Here is a 27,565-nt window from a genome sequence, read left to right as displayed (position 1 = left end):
TGGTTGCTACATCACCAAAGGGATGTGGATGTTTTGGAGACGGTGCAGAGGAGGCTCACCAGGATGTTGCCTGGTGTGGAGAGTGCTAGCGATGAAGAGAGGTTGAGTAGATTAGGATTATTTTCAAAAATGGAGGTTGAGGGGGGGACCTGATTGAGGTCTACAAAACCATGAGATGTACAGACAGGGTGGGGTCGCAAGGAGCTTTTTCCCAGAGTGGGGCACTCAATTACTAGGGGTCACAGATTCAAAGTGTGAGGGAAAAAGTTTAGGGAAGATGAATGTGGAACGTTCTTCATGCAGAGGGTGGTGGGGGCCTGGAATGCGTTGCAGTGGAGGTGGTAGGGGCAGGAACGATAGTGTTTTTTAAAATCTATCTTGACAGATACATGAATGGGCAGGGAGCAGAGGGATACAGATCCTTAGAGAATAGGTGGCGTTTTAAATAGAGGACATGGATTGGGACAGGCTTGGAGGGCTGAAGGGCCTGTTCCTGTGCTGTCACTCTAAACTTGTTCAGGAATAAATCTTATTGTTTTACCTTGTGTCTTTTCAGTCTCATCTCTAATTTCTAATCCATGTGCCTGTGTGTTGTGTTATTAATTTGCCCGCGTTTACTCATTAATAAACTCAGTTGCTGCTAACGCCAGAAAGCCTGTTTAAATTGTTCCTTTGAAGGTATTGGTTTGGGAGAAAGACATCCACAAGTGTCTCACCAACTGAGGGGCTGAGTGGAGAAAGAGGGGAACCAGTCCATCCCCTCACACCCGGGAATGTGACAGTTTGGGGAGTTACTGGTGTGGGAGCGGAATGAAATGGGGAACCTCACCCACAGTCTGTTTGGAACAACCACCCTCTAGTTATTGTTAACTCACTGGGATATTCAGCAATTTAAAAAGTAATTTTTCTTCCTCCTCTTGTATTGCAGACTCCCATTTGGGGAAGATTGTAAGTGGAACTGAATATTTCAGCCTCAGACAATGAATACATTTGTTGCTCTCAGTCTGCTGCTCACTGCCACTGGTGCTGCTGCCCTGACAAAATGTGAAGTTTCCTCCATTTTCAATGATCAAGGACTCAATGGATATTTAGGATATGAACTGGGTCACTGTGAGTTTCACTGTTTCCACGTTGTAAACAAAGACAATGTATTCAAGTTTCCCCACTGGGTCTGAGACTCCTCTTTCACCTCATTGCCTGTCACGATGGTGTTAATGCTAGATCACAGATTCCTGTCAGTGAGTTAGAGAGTCAATGCACTGTGTGATGTGGGGCTGGGTTATACAGAGTCCCCAACTACAGCACATTCTCTGATGTCAGCTTGGGCAAGGGGCCAGCTGCTATCACAGTAAATGTGAGGGGCATCATGATGATAATACTGGACAAGTCCGATCCCAGAGTGAGGCCTTGTTGGAATGTTGGCCTTTATTTCAAAAGGAATGGAGTGTAAAAGTAGGGAAGTCATGTTAAACCTGAACGAGGCGCTGGACATAATACAATGTAGGAGCATTAATATTGATATTAATGTTAATATTAAGTCCAGAAGGTTGTAAAGTGAACTTAATACTGGGTTCTATACCTTCCGATTGTGAATTCACCCCCTTCCTTGTCTTTCTTTCAGCTTTACATGTTACATTCTCTGTCACCATGTCCGCTCTGCCCCCCCCCCCCCCATTCCAATGGGACTGTCTCAGTCTGGCAGTTAGACACATCATTGTTCTGCCATTCTCACATTCCAATCAATTACTCTGAGCTATCAACGTCCCTTCTCTGCTCGCATTCCAACCTCTGACCATTTCATCAATGCTGCCCCTTCCACACCTCACATCAGCTCGGAAGAAAAGCCATTGAGTCGTAGAGATGTACAGCACAGAAACAAACTCTTCAGTCCCACTAGTCCATGTCGACCAGATATCCTAAGTTAAGTAGGTGCCATTTGCCAGCATTTGGCCCATTTCCTACTTGTATACCCACCCAGATGCCTTTTAAATGTTGTAATTGTGCCATCCTTCACACTTCCTCTGGCAGCCCATTCCATACACGCACCACCCTCTGTGTGAAAACGGTGCCCCTTAGGTCCCTTTTATATCTTTCCCCTCTCACCCTAAACCAATGCCCTCTAGTTTTAGACACTCCCACCTTGGGGAATAGTTCTTGTCTATTCACCCAATCCATGCCCCTCGAGAGCAGGTCAAGTTTTGCATTCACAGACTGAATCAGAAAAACGTTTTGTACACTCTTAACAAATTCCTCTCTGCCCAAGCGCAAACACTATAACAGTCCCAGTCTATGTTTGGAAAGTTAAAATCCCCGAACATTACCACTCTATTATTCTTGCAGATAACTGAGATCTCCTGACAAATTTGCTTCTCAATTTCCTGCTGACTCTTGGGGAGTTCTATAATAGGAGGAGAAAGTGAGGTCTGCAGATGCTGGAGATCAAGGTTGAAACTTTATTGCTGGAACAGCACAGCAGGTCAGGCAGCATCCAGGGAACAGGAGATTCGACGTTTCGGGCACAGGCCCTTCTTCAGGAAGAGTTCTATAATACAATCCCAATAACGTGTTCTTCCCTTTCTTATTTCTCACTTCGAACCAAATCACTTCACTGGACTTACTCCCTGGAATGTTTTCCCTAAGTATATCTGTAATGTTATTCCTAATCCAAAATGCCATGCCCCATCCTCTCTTGCCCCCCCCCCTTTTCTATTCTTCCTGTCACATTTACACTCAGGAACATTAACCTGCCAGTCCTGTCCATCCCTGAGCCACATCTCTGTAATTGCTATGATATCCCTGTCCAATGTTCTCAACCACGCCCTGAGATCATCTGCCTTCCCTGTTCAGCACTTGCATTGAAACAAAAAGAGTTTAATTTCTCAGCCCTATCTCGTTCTCTGCTTTGCACTTTCCCTGTCTTGGCTATTTGAACAAAGCTTTTTCCTAATAGTGCCAGTGTCAGACTGATCCCTTTTCTCACTATCTCTCTGGGATACCCCTCTGCAACCACCACCCACCCTCCTCACTCTGCAGCCCCTGCCCAAACTAACTTAAATCCTCCTGAGCAATTCTAGCCAGTATATTAGTCCCTTCCAATTCAGGTGCAACTCATCCTTCTTATACAGGTCATTTCTACCCTAGAAGAGATTCCAATAATCCAACAATGTGAACCATTCTCCCCTGCACCAGCTCCTCAGTCATGCATTCATCTGCCCAGTCCTCCTATTCTTAGTCTCACTTGCACTTGGCGCTGGGAGTAATCCAGATATTACTCCCCTTGAGGATATACCTTTAACCTCCTGCTTAATTGGCTATATCCTCTCCTCAGAAGCTCATCCTTTTCTCTGCCTATGCCATTAGTTCCATTGTGTACAACAATCTCCTGCTGGTCTTTCTCCTAGAGCCTGGCACCAGGGAGGCAATACACCACTCTGACATATAGTCAGCCGCAGAAATATCTGTCTGTGCCTCTGACGTGAGAGTCCTCGATCACAATCAATGACTTTGAATCTTGCACACTCCTGGTCACAGTACAGCCAGTCTCAGAAACTTGGCTGTCAGTGCTCCATTCCCCCAAGAGTCCATCACTCAATGGATTTTCCAAAACAGCAGACTTAGTTAAGTTGGGGACAGCCACAGGAGACTCCTGCACTACCTGCCACCCTCTCCTAACTTTCCTGGAGGGAACCTATATACCCGACTCTATCTGTGGTTTGTCTACCTTCATGAAACTGCCATCCATCACATCCCCAGCTCCTGTATATTCCACATTGCCTCTCACTGTCACTCCAACGTAGCCATACAATCCAATAGGATTTGCAACCAAACACACTTCCTGCAGACCTAATCATCAGGAACATGGAAATTCACCCTAACCTCCCACATTCGAGAGGAAGAGCACATCACTCCACTAAAGACACCTGAACACCTTACACCTTAACATCTTTGTACAGACCCAGAAACGTACACAGTCTTACTGCCCTCAATACACTGCTCACAGATAACTTGATACCTCCATTTTTTATTTCAAAACAAGTGTTTAATCTGGAGATAGATCTCAACAAAACAGATTAAAAGATTACCCTCTATGCTATGACAGATTTACAAAAAGAAACAGAATCCTCCCACTTCCCCCAGACCAAAGGGGTAGCCATGGGCATCCATATAGGCCCCAGCTGTGCCTGTCTCTTTGACGGCTATGTAGAACAGTTCATCTTCTGTAGTTACACCGGCATCACTCCCCACCTCTTCTTCTGCTACATTGATGACTGCATTGGCGCCACCTCGTGCTCCCGCGAGGAGGTTGAGCAAATCATCAACTTCACCAACACATTCCACCCTGACCTTAAATTCACCTGGACCGGCTCTGACACTTCCCTCTCCTTCCTGGACCTCTCCATCTCCATTAAGGAAAACCAACTTGACACCAACATTTTTTACAAACACACCGACTCCCACAGCTACCTGGATTACACCTCTTCCCACCCTACCTCCTGCAAAAATGCCATCCCATATTCCCAATTCCTCCATCTCCGCCATATCTGCTCCCAGGAGGACCATTCCATCACAGAACACACCAGATGGCCTCCTTCTTTAGAGACCGCAATTTCCCTTCCCACGTGGTTAAAGATGCCCTCCAACGCATCTCATCCACATCCCACACCTCCACCCTCAGACCCTACCCCTCCAACCATAACAAGGATAGAACCCCCCTGGTGCTCACCTTCCACCCTACCAACCTTCGCATAAACCAAATCATCCGCCAACATTTCCGCCACCTCCAAAAAGACCCCACCACCAGGAATATATTTCCCTCCCCACCCCTTTCCGCCTTCCGCAAAGACCGTTCCCTCCGTGACTACCTGGTCAGGTCCACGCCCCCGACACCCACCCTCCCATCCTGGCACCTTCCCCTGCCACCGCAGGAATTGCAAAACCTGCGCCCACTCCTCCTCCCTCACCTCCATCTAAGGCCCCAAAGGAGCCTTCCACATCCATCAAGGTTTTCCCTACACATCCACCAATATCATTTATTGTATCCGTTGCTCCCGATGCAGTCTCCTCTACAGTGAGGAGGGTGGACGCCTCCTAGCAGAGCGCTTTAGGGAACATCTCTGGGACACCCGCACCAATCAACCACACCGCCCTATGGCCCAACATTTAAACTCCTCCACCACTCAGCCGAGGGCAGGGAGGTCCTAGGCCTCCTTCACCGCCGTTCCCTCATCACCCGACCCCTGGAGGAAGAATGCCTCATCTTCCGCCTCGGAACACCTCAACCCCAGGGCATCAATGTGGACTTCACCAGTTTCCTCATTTTCCCTTCCCCCGCCTCACCCCAGTTCCAAACTCGCAGCTCAGCACTGTTCCCATGACTTGTCCTACCTGCCTATCTTCTTTTCCACCTATCCGCTCCATCCTCCTCTCTGACCTATCACCTTCATCCCACCCCCATCCACCATTGTACTCTTTGCTACATTCCCCCACCCTCCTCTTTGACTTATCACCTTCATCCCCACCCCCATTCACCTATTGTACTCTTTGATACTTTCTCCCCACCCCCACCTCCCTCTCATTTATCTCTCCACTCTGCAGGCACCCTGCTTCAATTCCTGATGAAGGGCTTTTGCCCGAAACGTCGATTTTCCTCCTCCTCGGTTGCTGCCTGAATTGCTGTGCTTTTCCAGCACCACTCTAATCTAAAAAAAACAGAGTAGGGTTAGACTTAATAAACCACTAACTGTTCCTCTGCTGTGAGGAACTCCGTGATCCAGAGGTCTGTAAAGTCAGCTGTGAATTTCACTATTTGCTTATTTTGCTGAGACTGAACCCTGACGCCTGGAGATCATTGAAACTAAACACCAGAGGCAGTGAGCTGTGAGAGAGTTCACTTCCCGGACTGTCAGCTCTGCAGGTTCACCGCTCCTTTCGTTCACCTCCAAGCAAGAGCAGGAATAGGCCACTTGGCCCTTCAAATCTGCTCTGCCATTCAGGGAGCATGGTTGGTCACTCAACCCCACTGCATGTTGCTGATTTTCTATTGTGGTCTTTGATCTCTTTGGTCCCATGTGCTATATCCAACTCCTTCTTGAAAACACTCAATGTTTTATCCTGGACCGTTTTCTGTGACAGAGAATTCCACTGGCTCTCTGAGTGAAGATATTTCTCCTAACCCATTTATTCTGTATCCTTTGACTGTGACCCCGATTCTGCGTCCTTTGCCATCAGGAACACCCTTTCTTCATTTACCCTGTGCAGTCATAGAGTCATCGAGATGTACAGCACAGAAACAGACCCTTCGATCCAACCCGTCCATGCCGACCAGATATCCCAACCCAATCTAGTCCCACCTGCCAGCACCCGGCCCATATCCCTCCAAACCCTTCCTTTTCATATACACATCCAAATGCCTCTTAAATCTTGCAATTGTACCAGCCTCCACCACATCCTCTGGCAGCTCATTCCATACACGTACCACCCTCTGCGTGAAAACGTTGCCCCTTAGGTCTCTTTTATATCTTTCCGCTCTCACCCTAAACCTATGCCCCTCTAATTCTGGACTCCCCGACCCCAGGGAAAAGACTTTATCTATTTATCCTATCCATGCAGAATTTTATAGGTTTCTATGAGAGATCCCCTCATGCAGTTAAACCCCAGCGAGTACAACCCTAACCAATTCAACCTCTCCTTATATGACAGGTCTGCCATCTCAAAAATCCATCTTGTAAACCTTTGTTGCATTGCCTCTATTGCAAGAACATCATTCCTCAGATAAGGAGACCTCAACTGCACACAATATTCCAGGCATGCTCTCACCAAGGACATGTACAATTGCAGCAAGACATCCCTGTTCCTGTACTCAAACCCGCTCTCTACGAAGGACAGCACCCCATGTGCATGGTTCCTTTCAGCAACTGGTGTACAAGGCCACCCAGGTCTCATTGCATATTCCTCTTTCTCAATTTACAGCCGTTCAAATAATGATTGGCTTTCCTGCTTTTGCTACCTCACATTTATTTACAATGTATTTCATCTGCCATGCACTCGTTCACTCCCTCAGCCTGCTCAGCCTCCCAACCAGCTTTGTGTCATCTGCAAATTCGGAGCTGTAACATTAAATCTCCTGTCCAAACAGTAAATATATATTGTGAATGGCTGGGGGCTCCAAGCACTGATCCTTGTGGCACTGTACTAATATCTGCCTGCTATTTGGAAAAACCTTTATTTATTCCAGCTTTTTGCTTCCTGCCTGCCAACCAGTTCTCTATCCTTCTCAATCTACTACCCCCAAATCCCATGTCCTTTAATTGTACCTTCGATAGAGTGAACAGAAAAGCAGATAATCTGATTGGCGAGAGGTTGCAGATGTCCTGGTGCATGAATCACAGAAAGGTGCAGGTACAGCAAGTAATCAGGAAAGTTAACAATATTCCAGGTTATTGAGAGGGGAATTAAATGTGAGAGCAGGAAGGTTATGGTTCAGTTACACGGGGTATTGGTGAGACCCCATCCAGATTACTTACAGTGCACAGTACAGGTCAGCGTATTTACTGAGGGATGTTCATGAGTTGGAAGCAGTTCAGAGAAGGTTTATTGGACAAATCCCTGAAATGAGCCTGATTGCTTTATGAGGACAGGCTACACAGGCTGGGCCATAATCCTCCAGAGTGAGAGAGAGTGAGAAGTGACTTAACTGAATCATGTAAGAGCCTGAGGGAACCTGACTGGGTGGGTGTTGAAAGGAGGATTCCTCTTGTGGGAGAATCTAGAACAAGGGGTCACAAAGTTTAAACATAAGGAGGTGCCAATTTAAAACAGAGATGTGGAAACAGATTTTTTCCCTCAGAGTGTTTTGAGTCTTTGGAATTCCCTTTCTCAAAAGGCAGTGGATGTGGAATCTTTCAATCATTTTAAGACAGAGGTAGGGAAATTTTTCATTCCTAAGGCAATGAGAGATTGTCAGGGGTATGCAGAGATGGAGAGTTGAGATTAAAATCAGATCAGTCATGATCTTAGAGTCATAGAGATGTACAGCACTCGTCCAAGCCAACCAGATATCCGATATAAGTCCAGTCCCATTTGTCAGCATTTGGCCCATATTGCTCGAAACCCTTTCTATTCATATACCATCCAGATGCCTTTTAAATGTTACAATCGTATCAGCCTCCACCACTTCCTCTGGCAGCTCATTCCATACATGTACCATCCTCTGTGTGAAAAGATTGCAACTTAGTTTCCTTTCAAATCATTCCCCTCTCAACTTAAACCTGTGCCCTCTCATTTTAGACTCTCTCATCCTGGGGAAAAGACATCGTCTATTTACCCTATCCATGCTCCTCATGATCTTATAAACCTCTATAATGTCTCCCCTCAGCCTCTGATTCTCTAGGGATAAAAGCCCCAGCCTATTCAGTTCTCCCGATAGCTCAAACCCACCAACCCTGGTGACATCCTTGTCAATTTTTTCTGAATCCTTTCAAGTTTCACAATATCCTTCCTACAGCAGGGAGACAAGATTTCAAAAGTGACCTAACCAATGTCCTGTACAGTCGCAACATGACCTCCCAACTCCTATACTCAATACACTGACCAATAAACGCCTTCTTCACTATCCTATCTACCTGACTCCATTTTCAAAGAACTGTGAACCTGCACCGCAAGGTCGTTTTGTTCAGCAACACTCCCCAGGACCTTACCATTAAGTGTATAAATCCTTACCTGATTTGCTTTTCCAAAATGCAGCCCCTCACATTTATCTAAATTAAACTCCATCTGCCACTGCTCAGACCATTGGCCCATCTGATCAAGATCCCATTGTACTCTGTGGTAACCTTCTTCACTGTCCACTACACCTCCAATTTTGGTGTCATCTGTAAACTTATTAACCATACGTCCTATGTTCACATTCAAATTGTTTATATAAATGATAAAACGCAGCGCACCCAGCACCAATCCTTGTGGGACACCACTGATCACAGGCCTCCAGCCTGAGAAACAACCCTCCATTACCACCTTCTGTCTTCTACCTTCGAGCCAGTTCTGTTTCTGAATGGTACATCTCCCTGTATTCCATGAGATCTAATCGTGCGAACCGGTCTACCATGAGGAACCTTGTTGAATGCCTTACTAAAGTTCATATAGATCATATCTATGGCTCTGCACTCATCAATCCTCTTTGTTACTTCTTCAAAAACCTCAATCAATTCCACAAGACACAATTTTCAATGCACAAAGCCCTGTTGAGTATCCCTAATTAGTCCTTACCTTTCCAAATACACAGAAATCCTTTCCCTCAGGATTCCCTCCAACAACTTTGAGGAATCTATGATGTGGACCCCAAGATCCCTCTGTTCTCCACACTGCCAAGAATGCTGCCTTTAACCCTATATTTTGTATTCAAATTAGACCTTCCAAAATAAATCACTTCTCACTTTTCCAGATTGAACTCTGTCTGCCACTTCTCAGCCCAGATCTGCATCCTGGCAATATCCCGTTGTAATCTCCAACAGCCCTCCACACTATCCACAACTCCACCAATCTCCGAGCCATTAGCAAACTGACTAATTCATCCTTTCACTTCCTCATCCAAGTCATGTATAAAAATCACAAAGACCACAGGTCCCAGAACAGAATACCACTGATCACAGAGTTCCAGGCTGAATATTTTCCATCTCTCACCACTCTCTGTCTTCTATGGGTCAGGCAATTCTGTATCCAGACAACCAGATTTCCCTGCATCCCCTTCTCCCTTAGTTTCTGAATGAACCTACCATAGGTAACCTGGTCAAACGCCTTGCTAAAATCCATGTCCACCACATCCACTGCTCTACCGTTATCCATGTGTTTTGTCACGTCCTGAAAGAATTCAGTAAGGTTTGTGAGTCATGATCTGCCCCTCACAAAGCCATGCTGACTATCTCTAATCAAAATATGGCTTTTTGAATAATCAGAAGCTCTATCTGTCAGAATCCCCTCCAATAATTTTCCCATCACCAACATAAGAGGGACTGCTCTGTAATTCCCAGGATTATCCCTCTTCCCGTTCTTGAACAAGGGAATAGCATTTGCCTCCCTCCAATCATCTGGTCTAGTGGACAGTGAGGTGCAGCAAACTCTTCCCTCACTTTACCAAAGCTTTTTAACGTCCCCTTTTCACCCTCCTGACTTCCTTTTAATTATAATCGCACTGCATTTATACTGTTCTCGGGATTCACTCAATCCTTGCTGTCTACACCTGAAATATGCCTCCTTTTTCACCTTGACCATAACCTCAATTTCTCTCATCATTCAGCATTCCCTACACCTATCAGCCTTACCCATTACCTTAACAGGAACATGCTGTCTCTGGCCTCTCATTATCTCATTTCTGAAAGCTTCCCATTTACCTGTGAAAATCAAAGTCAATCAACTTCTGAAAGTTGTTGCAAAATACTATTGAAATTGGCCTTTGCTCAAATTTGGAAATTTAAATTTAAAACTAATAGAATTATGGTGAATGGCCCCAAATTATTCCCCCACTAATACCTCGGTCATCTGCCCTGCCTTATTTCCCAAGAGTAGGTCAAGTTTTGCACCTTCTCGAGTAGGTACATCCACATACGGCATCAGAAAATTTTCTTGTACACACTTAACAAAAATTATTCTCCATCCAAGACCTTAACACTACAGCAGCCCCAGATTATGTTTGGAAAATCAAAATACCCCAACACAACCACCCTACTATTCTTACAAATAACGGAGATCTCCTTGCAAAGTTGTTCCTCAATTTCCCACTGACGTTTGAGGGGTATCTATAGTACAATTCCAATAAGGTGTTCATCTTTTTCTTATTTCTCACTTCCACCCAAATGACTACACCCTGGATGTATTCCCAGGAATATCCTCCTCAAGTACAGTCATAATGTCAGGCCCTCTCCGCTCTTGCTCCCCTTTCTATCCTTCCGATAGCATCTATACCCTGGTACATTACGTTGCCAATCCTGTCCATCCTGAGCCACATCTCTCAAATTGCTATGATATCCCAGTCCCATGTTCCTAACCATGCCCTCAATTCATCTGCCTTTCCTGTTGGGCTTCTTGCATTGAAATAAATGCAGTTTAATATATCAGTCCTACCTCATTCGCTACTTTGCTCCTGCCTGCCCTGACTGTTTGACTCAGTCCTTTTCCTAACTGTATCAGTCTCAGACTGCTCTCTTTTCTCAATACCACCGAGTCCCACCCAGCCCCTCTTACTAGTTTAAATCCTTGTGAACAGCTCTAGCAAATCTCCCTGACAGTATACTTGTCCCCTTCCAATTCAGGGGCAATCCATCCTTCTTATACAGGTCACCTCTGCCCCAGAAGAGATTCTAATAACCCCAAAATGTGTTTTCCTCTCCCCTGCACCAGCTCCTCAGCCATGCATTCATCTGCTCCATCATCCTCTTCCTACCCTCACAAGCTTGAGGCACCGTGAGTAATTAGCAGATCCTGAGGACTACAGATGCTGAAGAGCCAGAGTTGATAAAGTATGACGCTGGAAAGCACCCAGTTGTTCAGGCAGCGTCTGACGAGCAAGAGTCAACGTTTCAGTCATAATCCTCCATCAGGACTTGGGGGGGTGGGGTGGGGGGGTGGGAAGGGAACTGGGAAATAAATAGACGGAGAGGAGGAGAAGCTAGGGGAGCGGTAAGTGAGGCAAGGTAAGAGGTGATTATGATAAGTTGGTGGGAAACGTGGAGCCAATACGTGGAAAGGAGGATGGACAGGTTGGTCAGGTCAAGAGGATGCAGCCAATTCGGAGGGTTGGTTCTGAGATGTGGTTGGGGGAAGGGAGATTTGGAAACTAGTGAATGCAATGTTGAGGCCGTGTGGTTGTAGGCTCCTGAGGTGGAAGATGAGGTGTTCCTCCTCCAGTGTGTGGGTAGCCTTGGTTAGATAGTGGAGGAGCCCCAGGATGGACATACCATCAAGGGAGTGGAAATGGATAGCCACAGGAAGGAAGGATTGGTTGGTGCGTACGGTCCAGAGATGTTCCCTGAACTGTTCTGCGAGTTTGAACCCGGTCTGTCTGACCACATCGAGAGAAATGGATGCAGTCAATGAGGTTCGAGGATATAAAAGTAAATCTCTGTTGGATGTGGATTGATCCTTTGGGGCCGTGGATGGAGGTGCAGGGGGAGGTGTGGGGGAGGGTTTTTCACACCTTATGGCGGCAAAGGAAAGTGCCAGGTTTGGAGAGGAGATTGGTGGGGAGTGTGGACCTAACAAGGGAGTCACCGAGGGAATGATCCCTGTGGAACACAATTAGGGGGAGGGAAGGAAATATATTATTGGTGGTGGGGGTCTGAATGTTGGCAGTGAAAATATCAGAGGAATGATACGTTAGATTTGGAATGTAAGGGGGATTCTATTCTTGTTGGGAGTGGGGAAGTGGGTTTCGAGGGCGGGAAATGCACGAAATCTGGGATGTCCTGGAGTGGAATTGCTCATCCAGAGAGCAGATATGGCAGGGAGAGGGGGGCAAGGATTTGGGAGTAGTGGATCGTGTTTTTACAGGAGTTAGGGTGGGAGGATGTGTCATAAAGGTAGCTGTGGGAGTCGGTGGGTTTGAAGGAGATGTTGGTGTTGAATCGGTCGCCGGAGACGGAAAGGACCAGGAACCAGAGGGAGATGTCGGAGATGGTCCGGGCGAATTGGAGGTCAGGGGGAAGGTGTGGGTGAAGTGGATGATCTGTTCAAGCTCCTCATGGGAGCACGAGGCAATACTGATACATTCATTGATGTAGCCGAGGAAAAGATGGGGGAATGATGCCAGTGGAGCTGTGGAAAATGGACTGTTCTATGTACCCTACATAGAGGCAAGCATAGCTGGGATCCATGTGGGTGCCCATAGCCACCCCTCTGGTTTGGAGGAAGTGGGAGGATTGAAAGGAGAAGTTGTTAATAGTGAGGACCAGCTCTGTCAATCGAATGAGATCGTCAGTGGAGGGGGACTGGGCAGGTCAGCGAAACACGAAGCAACGGAAGGCTTTTAGGCCTTCCTTATAGGGAATACAGGAGTAGAGGGACTAGGTGTCAATGGTGAAGATGAGGTGTTTGGGGGCTGGGGAATCAGAAGTCATGGAGGAGAGGGAGGGCATGGGTGGTGTCTCGAACATGTGTGGGGAAATCCTGGATCAAAGGGGACAGGACCGTGTCGAGATAAATGGTGAAGAGTTCAGTGGGACAGGAGCAGGCAGAGATGATGGCTTGACCAGGGCAGTCAGGCTAGTGGATTTTGGGTAAGAGGTAGAATCAGGCAGTGCGGTGTTCCCAGACTATGTGGTTGGAGGCTGTGAAAGGGCAATCCCCTGAGGTGATGAGGTTGTGAATGGTCTTGGTGATAATGGTTTGGTGATGGGAGATGAGGTCATGGTGGAGGGGACAGTAGGAGGCAGTGTCAGTGGGTTGGCGTCTGGAATCAGCGATACAGAGATCGGTGTGCCATCCTCCCACCATGCCTTCATTGTCAGCTGGTTTGAATGTGAGGTTGGGGTTGGAGTGGCAGGAATGGAGGGCTGCGTATTACACGGACAGGAGGTTGGAGTGAGTGAGAGGGGCGGAGAGATTGAGATGGTTAATGTCACAATGGCAGATGGAGATGAAGAGGTCAAGGAAGGTTAAGAGGGCACGATGGGGTGTCCAGGAGGATGGAAGAGGTTGGAGGTGGGAGAAGAGGTCTTTGGAGGGTGGGTGAGCGTCACAAACCTAAAAGTAGGCAGAGAGGTGGAGGCAACAGAAAAAGTGTTCAACATTGCGGCGTGTTTGGAGTTCACTGACATGGGGGTGAAGTGGAATGAAGGTGGGTCCTTTGCTGAGGACTGACTAATGGTCCTCAATGAAGGGGAAGTCATGAGGGGATGGTAAGTACCCGGCAGGGCTTGGGACTGGGGCCTAGTATAGAGCTGAAGCTGGGAGTGGGGATGGACACTGTCCCTGCAGTGGGAGGTTGAGTGGGAGCAGTAATGTGACCAGTAGTGATGTCAGCAGTCACGTGACCAGTGGCTACTATCCTCGAGGACCTTCTTTTGAAATTCCTGCCTAACATCCTATACCCTCTCCTCAGAATTGCTTCCTTATCTTTTCCTGTATCGTTAGTTCCAATGTGTAAAAGAACTTCCTGCTGGTCCCTCTCCTCTTTGAGACTGTTCTGCTCTCTTTCTGAAATATCCTTGCTCCTGGCACCAGGGAAGCAAAACACCATTCTGGTTTCTCATGGTCAGCTGCAGAAACATCTGTCAGTGCCTCTGACTGGAGAGTGTCCTATTACAATCAATCACTTGGAACTTAGTGTACCCCTCATTACATTAGAGCCAGTCTCGGTCCCAGAAACCTGGCTGTCAGTGCTACTTTCTGCTGAGAGTCCATCACCCCCTACATTTTCCTGAACAGCATTCTTGTTTGAGATGGGGGTAGCCACAGGAGACAGCTGCCCTACCTGCCCCCATTGACCTGACTGGATCATTGATTTATCGCCCCTTCGTGTGATTGCCATCCAACATGCCCCCTCGCTCCTGTAAATTCCTCTCTGCCTCTAACTGCCGCTCTAACCGATCCATGCCATATGATGGGATTTGCAACCAAGCACACTTTCTGCAGACGAAATCATCAATAACATGGAAACTCTCCCTAATCTCCCACATCCAACAGGAAGAGCAGGTCACTCTACTTTCGGCCATCTTTGCTCCTTTAACAATCTGCAGATCCAGTCTAACTGCTCTAAAAACACTGCTCTGGGCTAGCTTAAACCTTTTAAAAATATTTTCAGAATTTAATCAAGAGATATATCTTGATAAAAATATAAATCAAAAAACCCAGTCTACTGATTACTGTATACTTACAAAAGGAAAGTAGCCACTTAGCTGCCTCCCCCCACCCCCCCCCCCCCCCCATGCCATGAGCTCCCCCACACAGGTTTCTCCAAGGACAACTGTGAATTTCATTGCTTATTATTCTTCGACAAACTCGGATGTCCAGGAGTACTTGAAATCAAGCAGCAGAAGCTGCTGGGTCACACAGCAGTGTAGATTTCTCTCTCCTGTTGATTCACTTCCTGTCATGTGCACACTGCCTTCATCTCCCTTCCTACTTTCTTAAAGTGCTGTGGCTTTGACCTTTTTTTCCCCCAAAGTTCCAAAACAATGTCACGTCTAATAAAACAGTAATTACTGCTCCTAGAATTTGAGGAAATCACCTCCAACACTGTTACCGAAAGGTATAGGAGGCTTGAAGGGCTGAGTGGCCTGTTCCCTAATTCCTTGTTTGTGTGCTCGAGTGAAGGATGGAAAGTTGTAACAGAATGCAGTGTTTCTCAGCACTGCTGAAGTTCGCTATTCCCAAATCACTGTCAGAAATAAAGGAGTGAAGTCACTCCCAGCAGCTTCCCCTTGTATTGTATCATAGTCTGCCATTCAGGATCCCGTTACTAATCTGGTAAACGTAGTGTAACTTTATTTATTTCTCGGCTTCAAGGTTAATTCACTTTGTGGAGCAGATAACCATAGGTGTGATTCTGTAGAAAACAGCATTGTAGATAACACTGTGATCTCCTGGATTGGTTTCGATCAGCTGAGGGGATCCAGAAGGATTATTTCTGAGTATTGTTCCCCTCATTGTCTCTGGCGTGCTGCATCTTCACAGAGAAGCCTGTGGTGGTCATGGCTGTGATGGGGGATGGGGTTTGGGCTGGGGTGCAGGGGAACAAGAGACAATCGGTTACGGTTGCTCCATGGGAGGTTTTAATGGCTTCTCCTGAACTGAAAGCACTGACCGCAGAGGGTCACGTGACTATCATGTGGAGGTGCCAATGTGGGACTGGGGTGGACAACGTCAGAAGTCACATGACACCAGATTATAGACCAATACATTTATTTGAAATCACAAGCTTTTCGAGCGTTGTTCCTTTTAACCTGCTGGACTGTAACCTGACATGTGACTTCGGACTTTGCCACGTGACTATGGCAAATCACAGAGCCCAGGGTCCTCACAAATGTATTTTTCCAAGTAATCTAGTAATCCTGGTTTGAGTCAGAGATGTTTGTTCCTGCCATTCATTTTCTGTGCTCGTACATCCCTCAGACAAGCGACACACAGTCAGGATGAGGACATCTACCAGGTTACTGAAAGACAAACATTACTGTTCTCTGTGCCACTCCGTGAGGTGTCATCTGAACCACATTTGTGTTTGCCACATGTTCTGAACAACAGGCCTCTGATGCTCGTTTTCATTCTAGGGGTGTGCATCGCCCGATTCGCAAGTGAATATGACCCAAGCAGAGCACTTCGTCGTGAAAGCCAAGACAACAGGCCTGCAATATCAGCATTTGGAATCTTTCAAGTCAATAGTCATTGGTGTGTAGACCCCAATTTTCCAGGTGCTGCACGTTTGTGCAGAGTAGACTGTGAAGGTAGGTGAAGCAATTCAAGGCAAATTCCAGTTTAATTCTTTTCTGTTCTTTTTTGTGCAAGTGATACAAACATTTCTGACACATTTTTATTATTATTGGTGAACTGGGTACTTAAGTAGAAGTAAACCTATTTGAGATGGTGCTGGAAAAGCACAGCAGGTCAGGCAGCATCAGATGAGCAGGAACTCGACGTTTCGTGCAAAAGCCCTTCATTAAGAATGTAAACCTGTTTTAGCTTGCTGTTTTGTGACCTGTTTGTTTGAAAGTTCAGAATGTCACTTTGAACATTGAATTCAAAGGCATTTTAATGAGATCACATTTCGGGGAGACATGTGACCCCACCTGAATGCCCAGCAAGTTACACGGGTTTACCATCACTGAAGGGTGTTTGCTGGCCTACATTTCACAACCACCAGAGGAAGACAAGATTCGAATGAGGATTAAGTTTATTGTCACTGAAGAGAAGGAGCCACCAGCAGGTTGGTGGAAGGGGAAGAGACCCAGGACAGCAGAGGTGCTGGGATTAGCAGATGACCAGCAGTCAGGGCTGGGGGAGAATCCCTGAGGGGCTGAGCAGCCAGGGAGGAGAAAACTCTCAACGTAGAAAGCTCTGGGGAGGTCAGAAAGAGAGCCATCGTACAAGGTCGTTGAAGCTATGAGTTTAGGGAGCCCATGTAAAGGAAGAGGGAGCTCATTTCTGATTGGAACCTCAGCAAGAGATATTTACTGATGTAAATAACATCTGGTGAATGTGCAGTATTTGAAAAAAGAAACAAATTGCAATTAAAATGAAACCAGGAATTGCAAATGCTGGAGTTCTGAAATACACAGCAACAGAAATTGCTGGAGAAACTCAGCAGGTCCAGCAGCATCTGTGCAGAAAGAAACAGAGTTAACGTTTTGAGGCCAGTGAGCCTTCTTCAGAAGCTCTAGAGGAAAGGTCAGGGGACTCGGAACATTAACCCTGTTTTCTCTCCAAGTACAGCCTCAAGAGGTGGCAAGAAACCTTCAAGTGGAAATGGGGCTGGCTCCTCATTGATGTTTCCATGGAGACTGCAGTGTTACTTCAGTCCCACTTCTCCATGGGTCACAATGTTTAAAAAAATTATCATTCCCAATTACTGATATGAACAATTAAATGTCACATTTATATTAGATTTTAGTTAAACATAGCCTCAAACTCAGCTTTCTCTCCACTGATGCTGCCAGACCTGATGGGTTTCTCCAGCAATTTCTGTTTTTGGTTAAGAATCTATCACCATCCTGCCACTTTGATGAAGACTTTTAAAAAAAAAATAAAAATCCACAGCAGTCTTTCAATAAACTCTTTCAAAAAAAGGACTCCAGGTATTTCCACAAAACTTGAAAGAAATCCATTTTGTCGACAGTTCACAGGTTTCTGGCTTCCTAGCAATATTAAACATGCAAGTACTCTGTAACGTCTCCTGTACAGTTCAGTGTGAAGTAACTGGAATAGTAAATGGCTCAGTGTGGGAATTGTCTCTGCTTTCTTTCCCCTGACCCTTTCATTCTTTCCTGTCTTCACTGCCTCACACATCCGCATTTACTATCCTCCTCCAGATGGTGATACTGTTTCCACAGATTGAGGGAACGCAGCCATTTCCTTTTGACTTGTTTGATGATCTGGAGTATTCAATGAGTTAAGTTTCTTTGCCAATACTTCATTTGGGTGACAGAACCATGCTTTCAGTGGTTCATATTGTAAAGGCAGTCACAATCACACCCAATCCCAGGGTGAAATGGTTAGAATTGGGCATGTTTATTCAGACCATTGTGTCATGTTTGTGTCTCAGTATCTGTATGTTCTTGAGCACCCTCTCAGACGTGACTGAGCTGCTGGTGGAACATGACCATATAATGAACACGGGAGACTTGTCCTTCAGTCAGAGAAACAGGAGTAGGTCAGTCAGTCCCTGGAGTCTGATACACCGTTCTTTGAGATCATGGCTGATCTGTGTCCTAACTACATATGCCTGCCTTTAGCCCAAATCCCTTAAAACCTTTCCTAAACAGAGATTTATCTATCTAAGACATGTCCCCAGCAATTTCTTCAGAGTTGTCGCACTTGTCAACATCAAACGTTTGTAGAGCCTACACAAGCCTGAAAATCTCACATTATCCTGAATTCCTTTTCCTCCCACATGGCCAACAATTCCCTCCAGCGCATCTCCTCCACTTTCCACACCTCTGCTCTTGAACCCACCCCTCCAACCACAACAAGGACACAATCTCCCTGGTCTTCACCTTCCATCCCATCAATCTCTGGAAACAAAACATCATCCTCTCCCATTTCTGCCACCTACGGTCAGACCCCAACACCAGAGATATATTTCCCTCCCTACACCTTTCAGCATTCAGCAGAGACCATTCCCTCCGCGACTCCCTCGTTAGATCCATGCCCCCCCACCAACCCACCACCTCCACTCCCTGCACCTTCCCTTGCCACTGCAAGAGATGTAAAACCTATGCCTACACCTCCCACCTCACGTCTGTCCAAGACCCCAAAGGACCCTTCCACATCCAGCAGAGATTTTCCTGCATGTCAAGCAGGATGTCCGTTGCTCTCAATGTGGTCTCCTCTACACTGGGGAGACAGGATGCCAACTCGCAGAATGTTTCAGGGAACATCTCTGGGACACATGCACCAAACAACCTCACTGCCCCATGGCCAGACACTTTAACTCTCCCTCCCACTCCACAAGGACACGCAAGTACTGGGCCTCCTCCACCGCCAAATCCTAGCGGTGGAGGAAGAACACCTCATCTTCCACCTTGGGATCCTCCAACCACATCAACGTCAATTTCACCAGTTTTCTCAACTCCCCTCCCCCCATCCCATATCCAATCCTCCAACTCAGCACTGCCCTTTTGATCTGTCCGACCAATCCATCTTCCTTTCCACCTACCTGCTCTACCCTCCGCTTCAGCCAATCAGCATCACCCCTCATCTGCATCTTCCTATCGCCTTTGCAGCTACCTTCCCCAGCATTCTCTTCCTATTTATCTCTCTGCACTCTTCCCCTGCCACATTCCTGATGACGGGCTTATGTCCGAAACGTTGACACTCCTGCTCCTTGAATGCTGTGCTTTTCCAGCACCACACTTTTCGACTCTGATCTCCAGCATCTGCTGTCCTCACCTTCTCCTGAATACTTCAGTTGACAAATTGGGAAAAATAACCAGCTGGCCAATTTATCCACATTTCATATTCTTGTCATCAAATGGCACTCACCCTTATGTCACTTTCAAATGGAACGTCTCTTCACAATTTGGTGACGCTGGGATTGATGAGGTGGTCAGCAAAGCTTTCAAGTTGTGAAAGGATCCCTGATGTATTGTCGTCCATTCAAATTAACTAACAGACATCCCAAGGGTCAGGGGCTGTCCCTGTTCTCTGTGGCTAAAACCATTTTAATCCTGACTAATTTAGTTTTCCTTCAGTGGTTGCTGCCAGATATGCCATTGAATTAATAAGCTTTTAAAACTAGTACAGTTATATGCCAATGGTTCATAACCGTTCATCAAGAATTGTTGGACCATCAAAGTACATTGTGTAAAAAGTGGCCAATCATTCCACTGCCTCTGTACTAGCTCCTGAAGGAGCTACCTAGGTTGCCCCATTCTCCAGCCACATCTCCATAACCCTCTAAATTCACCATTTTCAAATATATAGACAGCTCTCTTTTGAAATGTCCTTTAGAGTTCACCTCCTCCCTCTCCCAGACGATGCATTTCAAATCCTGACAACCCTCTGAGTGGAGTCATAGAGTCGGACAGCACGGAAACAGACCCTTTGGTCATCAAAGCCAATCAGGTATCCAAAATTAATCTAGTCCCATTTGCCAGTATTTGGCCCCTATCTGTCTAAACCCTTCCTATTCATATGCCCATCCTGATGTTTTTTAAATGCTGTAATTGTACCAGCCTCCACTACTTCCTCTGGCAGCTCATTCCGTACACACACCACTCTCTGTGTGAAAATGTTGCTCCTTAGTCCCCTGCTCTCTGTCTAGTTGCTCGCTTGCTCTTAATGTATTTGAAGATCTCTTTGGATTATTCCTATTGATATTTGCCAAGGCTATCATTGATCATCACTTTGTCTTCTTGATCTCTCGCTTAAGAATACCCCTACGCTCTTTATACTGTTCAAGAGATTCATTTGACCCCAGTTATCTATACCTAATATATGATTCATTTTTTTATTCTCAGTTATAACCTCAATATCTTTAATCATCCATTATTCTCTAATCCTACCAGCTTTACCTTTTACTCCCATGTGAACAGAATAACTCTGAACTCTTGTGATCACACTGTTGAAGACCTCCCACTTATCAAATGTCCCTTTATTTGTTAACAGGTTTACTCCAGTTAATTTTTGAAAGTTCTTGTCTCATACCATTAAAATTTGCCTTCCTCCAAATAAAAACATTATTTACTGTGGAAGGCTTGTCCTTTCCATAACTATTTTAAAACAAGTAGAATTATGATCACCAGTCCCAAAGTGTTTCCCTAGTCCATCACCTCAGTCAATTGCCCTGTTTTATTATTGTTCTTTCTCCAAATGGAACATTTGCAGATTTATAAAGAAAATTTTCTTGAACATTTTAGTAAATACTTCACTATCCAAACCTTTCACAATATGGTAGTCCTAATCCATGTTTAGAAAATTAAAATCACCTACCCAAACAACCTTATTATTAGTCATAAAGTCATAGAGATGTACAGCATGGAAACAGACCCTTTGGTCCAACCCGTCCTTGCCGACCAGATATCCCAACCCAATCTAGTCCCACCTGCCAGCACCCAGCCCATATCCCTCCAAACCCTTCCTATTCACATACCTATCCAAATGCCTCTTAAATGTTGCAATTGTACCAGCCTCCATCACATCCTCTGGCAGCTCATTCCATACACGTACCACCCTCTACATGAAAAAGTTGCCCCGTAGGTCTCTTTTATATCTTTCCCCTCTCACCCTAAACCTATGCCCTCTAGTTCTGGACTCCCCAAACCCAGGGAAAAGACTTTGCCTGTTTACCCTATTCATGCCCCTCATAATTTTGTAAACCTCTATAAGGTCACCCCTCAGTCTCCGACGCTCCAAGGAAAACAGCCCCAGCCTGTTCAGCCTCTCCCTGCAACTCAGATCCTCCAACCCTGGCAACATCCTTGTAAATCTTTTCTGAACCCTTTCAAGTTTCACAACATCTTTCCGATAGGAAGGAGACCAGAATTGCACGCAATATTCCAACAGTGGCCTAACCAATCTTACATATATCTAAGATCTGTCTACATATTTGTTTCTCAACTTTCCTTTGACTATTGTGGGGTCTCTAGTACAATCCCATTATGATTGTCATTCCTTTTTCATTTGTTATTTCAATCTATATATTTTCACTTGATGACTTTTCAGAAATATCTTCCCTAGTTACAGCCCGTAATGTTTTCTGTAATCAAAAATGCCATCCCCCTTTGTCTGTTGTCTTTTTTCTTTCCTTCCTGTAGCATCTGAAACCCAGAACATTGAGCTACCAGTCTTGTCCATCCCTCAGCCATGTTTCTATCATTACAATGATGTCCCAGTCCCATGTTCCCAAATATGCTCTGAATTCATCAGCTTTTTCAGTTGGACCGCTTGCATTGAAATAAAAGCTGATTAATTATTCAGAATAACTTCATTCTCAGGCTTGTTCTTCTCTGTCTTTTCTAATTAACTTGTTCTTTTCAAATTAAAAATCATTTGGATCTATATTTCTGTTTGCTTTGCCACTTAGAATCCATCCACTTCCTCTCTCTTATCATTTACCGTCTCCCTTAATAGAATGAGCTAATCTTCCTGCAAGGATATTAATCCCTTTTCAGTCCAAGCAAAGCCCAATATTTTTGAACAGGTCTTTTCTGCCCCAGAAGAGATTCCAACCATCCAAGAACCTGAATCCCTGAGCATTACACCACATCCTCATCCATTGCTTTATCTCCCTAATTGTTTTATTATTCCCCTCATGTGAGCATGACATGAGGAATAAACCAGAGATTGCTACTTTTGAGGTTTTGTTTTTTGACCTTCTACCTAATCACTTATGTTCACTCTATAAAGTCTTAACCCTCTCCCTAATTATGTCATTGCTACCAATAACGTCTGGATTCTCACTGTCGCCTTTATGAGATGTCTTTAATCCATGCTCAAGAAAGCAACATACCACCATAGATTCACACTCACTGTCACAGAATCTCCTGTCTGTGCCCTTGACGGGAGAGACCCCGACAACAATTATTCTTTTAAATTTTGTCAAATGCCGCCTAACATCAGATTCATTCTTAGTGCCCAAGATCTGGCTGTGTCATCTTTTAGTGAGGTTTGAGAAGATTCGTAGCTCAGGCTGAGGTTCTGGATGTAGGTTTGCTCGCTGAGCTGGAAGGTTCATTTTCAGACGTTTCGTCACCATCCTAGGTAACATCTTCAGTGAGCCTCCGGATGAAGCACTGGTGGCATGGCCCGCTTTCTATTTATGTGTTTTGGTTTTCAAGGACAGCGGGCCATGCCATCAGTGCTTCATCCAGAGGCTCACTGATGATGTTACCTAGTATGGTAATGAAACATCAGAAAACCAACCTTCCAGCTCTGTGTCTTTTGTTTTCCTCTGAGGGATTATCCTTTTCAGCAGTAACAGAAACTAAGTATTTGCTTATGAGGGGAATAGTTACAGGAGACCTCTGAACTAGCTTCTTGCTTTTCTTGACTGTCATCCACCTATATGGTGGATCCTGCTGTGTAATCATTTCTCTAAACCTACTGGACATCGAACTCTGTCTCTATTATATACTCTCAATGTCATTAAACCTAAAATTAAACAAATTCCAATATCAACTTATATATAAAATAAACTACCTTTCTTTACCCACAGTTCATATTAAACTTGCAAAAAATAATAAATTAAAAGCAACAAACCAATAAATCTTAAATTAAACGAACCATTTAGCTGAACAATCAAATTTTTAAAATGTCTCCTGCTCAAGTGGTTTTCAATCAAGCAGCTTTGAATCTAATGATAAAAAACCTCACTCAGAACAATCCATGTGTAGGCCTCTCCAAAATCTCCATAAACACAACTCCTTTTTTAAAAAAACTCTGTTGTGATTTTAAAAATATCTCTTCATTGATGTTGAGAAGATGCTCTCTTCTACGTGCATCATTTTACAGAGAAAGGAAATCCTGGCTCATCCTCTTGCAGGTCTCTCCAAAGATCCATTAAGAGAACATTGTGGGTGGCACGGTGGCACAGTGGTTAGCACTGCTGCCTCACAGCGCCAGAGTCGGGTTCAATTCCCGACTCAGGCGACTGTCTGTGTGGAGTTTGCACATTCTCCCCGTGTCTGCGTGGGTTTCCTTCGGGTGCTCCGGTTTCCTCCCACACTCCAAAAGATGTGCAGGTCAGGTGAATTGGCTATGCTAAATTGCCCGTAGTGTTAGGTTAAAGGGGTAAATGTAGGGGTATGGGTGGGTTGCGCTTCGGCGGGTCGGTGTGGACTTGTTGGGCCGAAGGGCCTGTTTCCACACTGTAAGTAATCTAATCTAATCTAAAAAAAAACCCTGTTTCAAAAATAAATGATGTGCTTTTTTTTTACATTTTGGGGTTTCTTTTGTGATCCTGCATGTAAGAGAACTAAAAGTAAATCAAACAAAAAATCTTATATTGCTGACAAGTACTAACTGTGAGAAATCTAGAAGTAATCCAGAAATAAGTATGAATTACAGGAACAGCTACAGGACCCTGCAAGTCCCACCCACTCCACCCATTTTAGAATGGTGTTAGCACTGCCATCTCATTGGTGAACGTGGAACCCTGTTGAGTATAAAAAGTGTGACATTCTCTCCAGATGTTCATATTGTCTCCACTCAGTGCTGAGCTGCTAAATGTGGACCCTCATTACACCACAGCACAGCATCGAGAACAGTAAAAACCCTCCATTCTCAGGATTTCCAACACTGTCCCCTGCAACAGCATTGAAAGCTCCCAGTAACATCAACCTGAGAGTATTCTCAACCTGGAGCTTTCCAAGTTTGTATTAAAACACTCCTCAGATATAAACATTAATTTTAATATCACATTTATTTCATTGTTGTAGTTTTAGTAAATGACGATGCAGACTTAAGAAACAACATCGCTTGTGGTGCAGTGGCTGTTCGTATTCACGGAATGAGGGCCTGGTACGGTAAACTCTGACTCACTTTTTTTCCTTTTGTATAAAAGTATTGAGGTTGTAACTGTGGGATGGAATGGTGCTGATTACTGTATTCAGGTTATAACTACTGCAATGGAGTTGTGTGCATACAATCAGCTCATTATAAACAGTGTTAGGACCCTTGCTGATTTTCCATTATTTCATTAGCCATTTTTTGGTTAAGAGCTATAAACCATGAGATAAAAGTTGATGGTGACCTTTGGACTGTGAGGAGCAGCTTGTGTTTTGTTTTAAGTCAGAACAAAACTGATATTTGTGTTTTGTTTTAAGTCAGAACAAAACTGATATTTGTTCCTGAGACCAATCCTGAGAGTTAACTGCAGATTGATTCTTGTTCAAGGTGCTCTCTAGACATTTTGACTCTGGAGAGGCCTTATCCTCAGGCACATGGCAGATGTTTAAATGGTAGCAGGGGCCTTCAACAGAGACAATAGACAATAGGTGCAGGAGTAGGCCATTCTGCCCTTCGAGCCTGCACCACCATTCAATATGATCATGGCTGATCATCCTTAATCAGTATCCTGTTCCTGCCTTATCTCCATAACCCTTGATTCCACTATCCTTGAGAGCTCTATCCAACTCTTTCTTAAATGAATCCAGAGACTGGGCCTCCACTGCCCTCTGGGGCAGAGCATTCCACACAGCCAGCACTCTCTGGGTGAAGAAGTTTCTCCTCATCTCTGTCCTAAATGGTCTACTCCATATTTTTAAGCTGTCTAACAGAGAGGAACCAGAGTTTGAACTGGTTTCTGAACAGTGTTTTCATTCAGAAGGATTGTGTCTGTGACAGCTGCAGGACAGAGCCCCTACCCCACCTCCTCTGATCTGAATGGCTTGCTGAGGCTATTTCAGATTTCACTTTAACATCAACAGCGATGTTGGAGTCAAGTGTAAGCTAGACCTGTAAGGATGACACATTCCCTTACTGAAAAACCGTTCACCTGGCTCTCTGGATTACCAGTTTAATAACATGATCATGAAGCCTTTGCCTCCCAAAGGTGCAAATAGAATCCAGATTTGAGTTCCATTGCTGAAGAGCATGAAGAGGTTTTTTTTTTAGATTAGATTACTTACAGTGTGGAAACAGGCCCTTCGGCCCAACAAGTCCACACCGACCCGCCGAAGCGTAACCCACCCATACCCCTACATTTACCCCTTACCTAACAATACGGGCAATTTAGCATGGCCAATTCACCTGACCTGCACATCTTTTGGAGTGTGGGAGGAAACCGGAGCACCCGGAGGAAACCCACGCAGACACGGGGAGAACGTGCAAACTCCACACAGTCAGTCGCCTGAGGCAGGAATTGAACCCGGGTCTCTGGCGCTGTGAGGCAGCAGTGCTAACCACTGTGCCACCATGCCGCCCACGTAGTACTTTATTGACGAATTTGTTGTCCATACCTAGAATTAGTAAGAGGCCCATGCGTGGGGAATGATTGCTGAATGCGCTCCTTAAGGTTTGACCGATATTAGCACCTTCAGGAGAGGTGGAGAGAAAGCATTGAGGAGCAGAGAAAGATTATTCGGTGTTTTTGGACAATAAAAGATCAATAAAGAGGTTACTTCTCATTGACTAACATTGCTTTTCTGATGTTTTTGTATTACAGGCATTTCTGGATTCATGAGTGTGATGGGAACGTCCAACAATACTATGAAGGTTGTGTGCTGAACAAGTTTGGAATCTGATCAAACCTGGTCTGATCTCTTGATCAAACCTGCCTCGTTGACACGTTGTAGCATGGAATACCGTCTGTTTCATAGCTGCGTGTCATTAATGTGCTTCAGAACCCAGTAAAGAAAGTTCATTCAAATAAACACAAGCAAATATCAAAATTCACGTCATTCCATTAAACAATGGAGATAATTTTGGTGGTGAGAATTTTAAGTTGGAATGAAATGTTGTTTCGATATGGGAAGAGACATTGAGGTGACTTGAGAAATCAGAGAAAATGCATGATGCCAACAAAATGGGCAGATGTAGCACAAATAGTTTATTTTTATCAACACTGTCTTTTCCTGTTGAAGACTTCAATGAAATAGTTCCCTAACTTTCTAAATTCTGGATAAAACATGCCTAATCTGTACAAGTTCTCCTTCTAACATAACCCCTGATTCTCATTTTTGTAAATTACCTTGTACTCCCCTCCAAGGCCAAATATCCTTCCTGAAGTGTGCTGCCCAGATCTGCTCTCAGTGCATCGAGTGAGCTCTAACCTGGGGTGTGTTTAACTGGAGTGTATCTTCTCCATCCTTGTTCTCCAGTCTGCTCAATATATTGGGAAGCAATCCATTAGCTTCCTGGATTATTCCCTGTACCTGTTTGTGACACATTAAAGATCTGTGCTCCTGAACATCAGTCAGAGGGAAATGGGTCTGGGTGGGTTACTCCTTGGAGGGTCGGTGTGGACTTGTTGGGCTGAAGGGCCTGTTTCCACGCTGTAGGGGATCTAATCTAATCTGAACCCCCAAGTCTCTTTGGATATTCACTGCATTTAGCTTCATCCCATCTAGAAGGGAGCCTGATCAATTTGTTTTGGTCCAAAATAGCTAACTTTATGTTTGTTTGAATTAATCTCCATCTACCACAGCTTTGTCCAATTACCGAGTCTTTCGGAGAAAGTGGAGTAAACATTTCGAGTCCAGTAACCCTTCTTCAGTGCCTGATTTATTTTACTCTGTGTTTTTATATCTTGTAATATTTAGATAGCTTGATTTGTTTAATATTTTTATTCTTTTATTTTAAAGTTTTTTTCAATTGTAATCATCTGTTTTATTAGTAAAACCAAATCTATATTCTTGTGTGTTTATATTTCAGTGAAGGAATGCCACACTAACTTTGATAAAAAATGATGTCTGAATGGAGATTT

At 44.9% G+C, this 27,565-nt stretch overlaps 1 protein-coding gene across 1 annotated transcript; it reads left to right on the top strand.

Annotated features, from left to right (window-relative positions):
• The first annotated feature begins 825 nt into the window (after positions 1-825).
• Positions 826-26,541, top strand: LOC122555591 (lysozyme C-1-like). Its single transcript, XM_087992376.1, has 4 exons — positions 826-1,110; positions 16,257-16,430; positions 24,579-24,660; positions 26,306-26,541. The coding sequence occupies exons 1-4, from the start codon at positions 981-983 to the stop codon at positions 26,382-26,384; spliced, it is 465 nt and encodes a 154-aa protein (XP_087848502.1). The 5' UTR covers positions 826-980; the 3' UTR covers positions 26,385-26,541.
• The last annotated feature ends 1,024 nt before the right edge of the window (positions 26,542-27,565 follow it).

The sequence above is a fragment of the Chiloscyllium plagiosum genome, unplaced genomic scaffold (genome assembly GCF_037043375.1).
Source record: "Chiloscyllium plagiosum isolate Xiang-an unplaced genomic scaffold, Cpla_swu_hap1 HiC_scaffold_12, whole genome shotgun sequence".
NCBI lineage: Eukaryota > Metazoa > Chordata > Chondrichthyes > Orectolobiformes > Hemiscylliidae > Chiloscyllium > Chiloscyllium plagiosum.
Note: the sequence above shows the minus strand (reverse complement) of the source record. Positions and strands in the feature narration are given on the sequence as shown.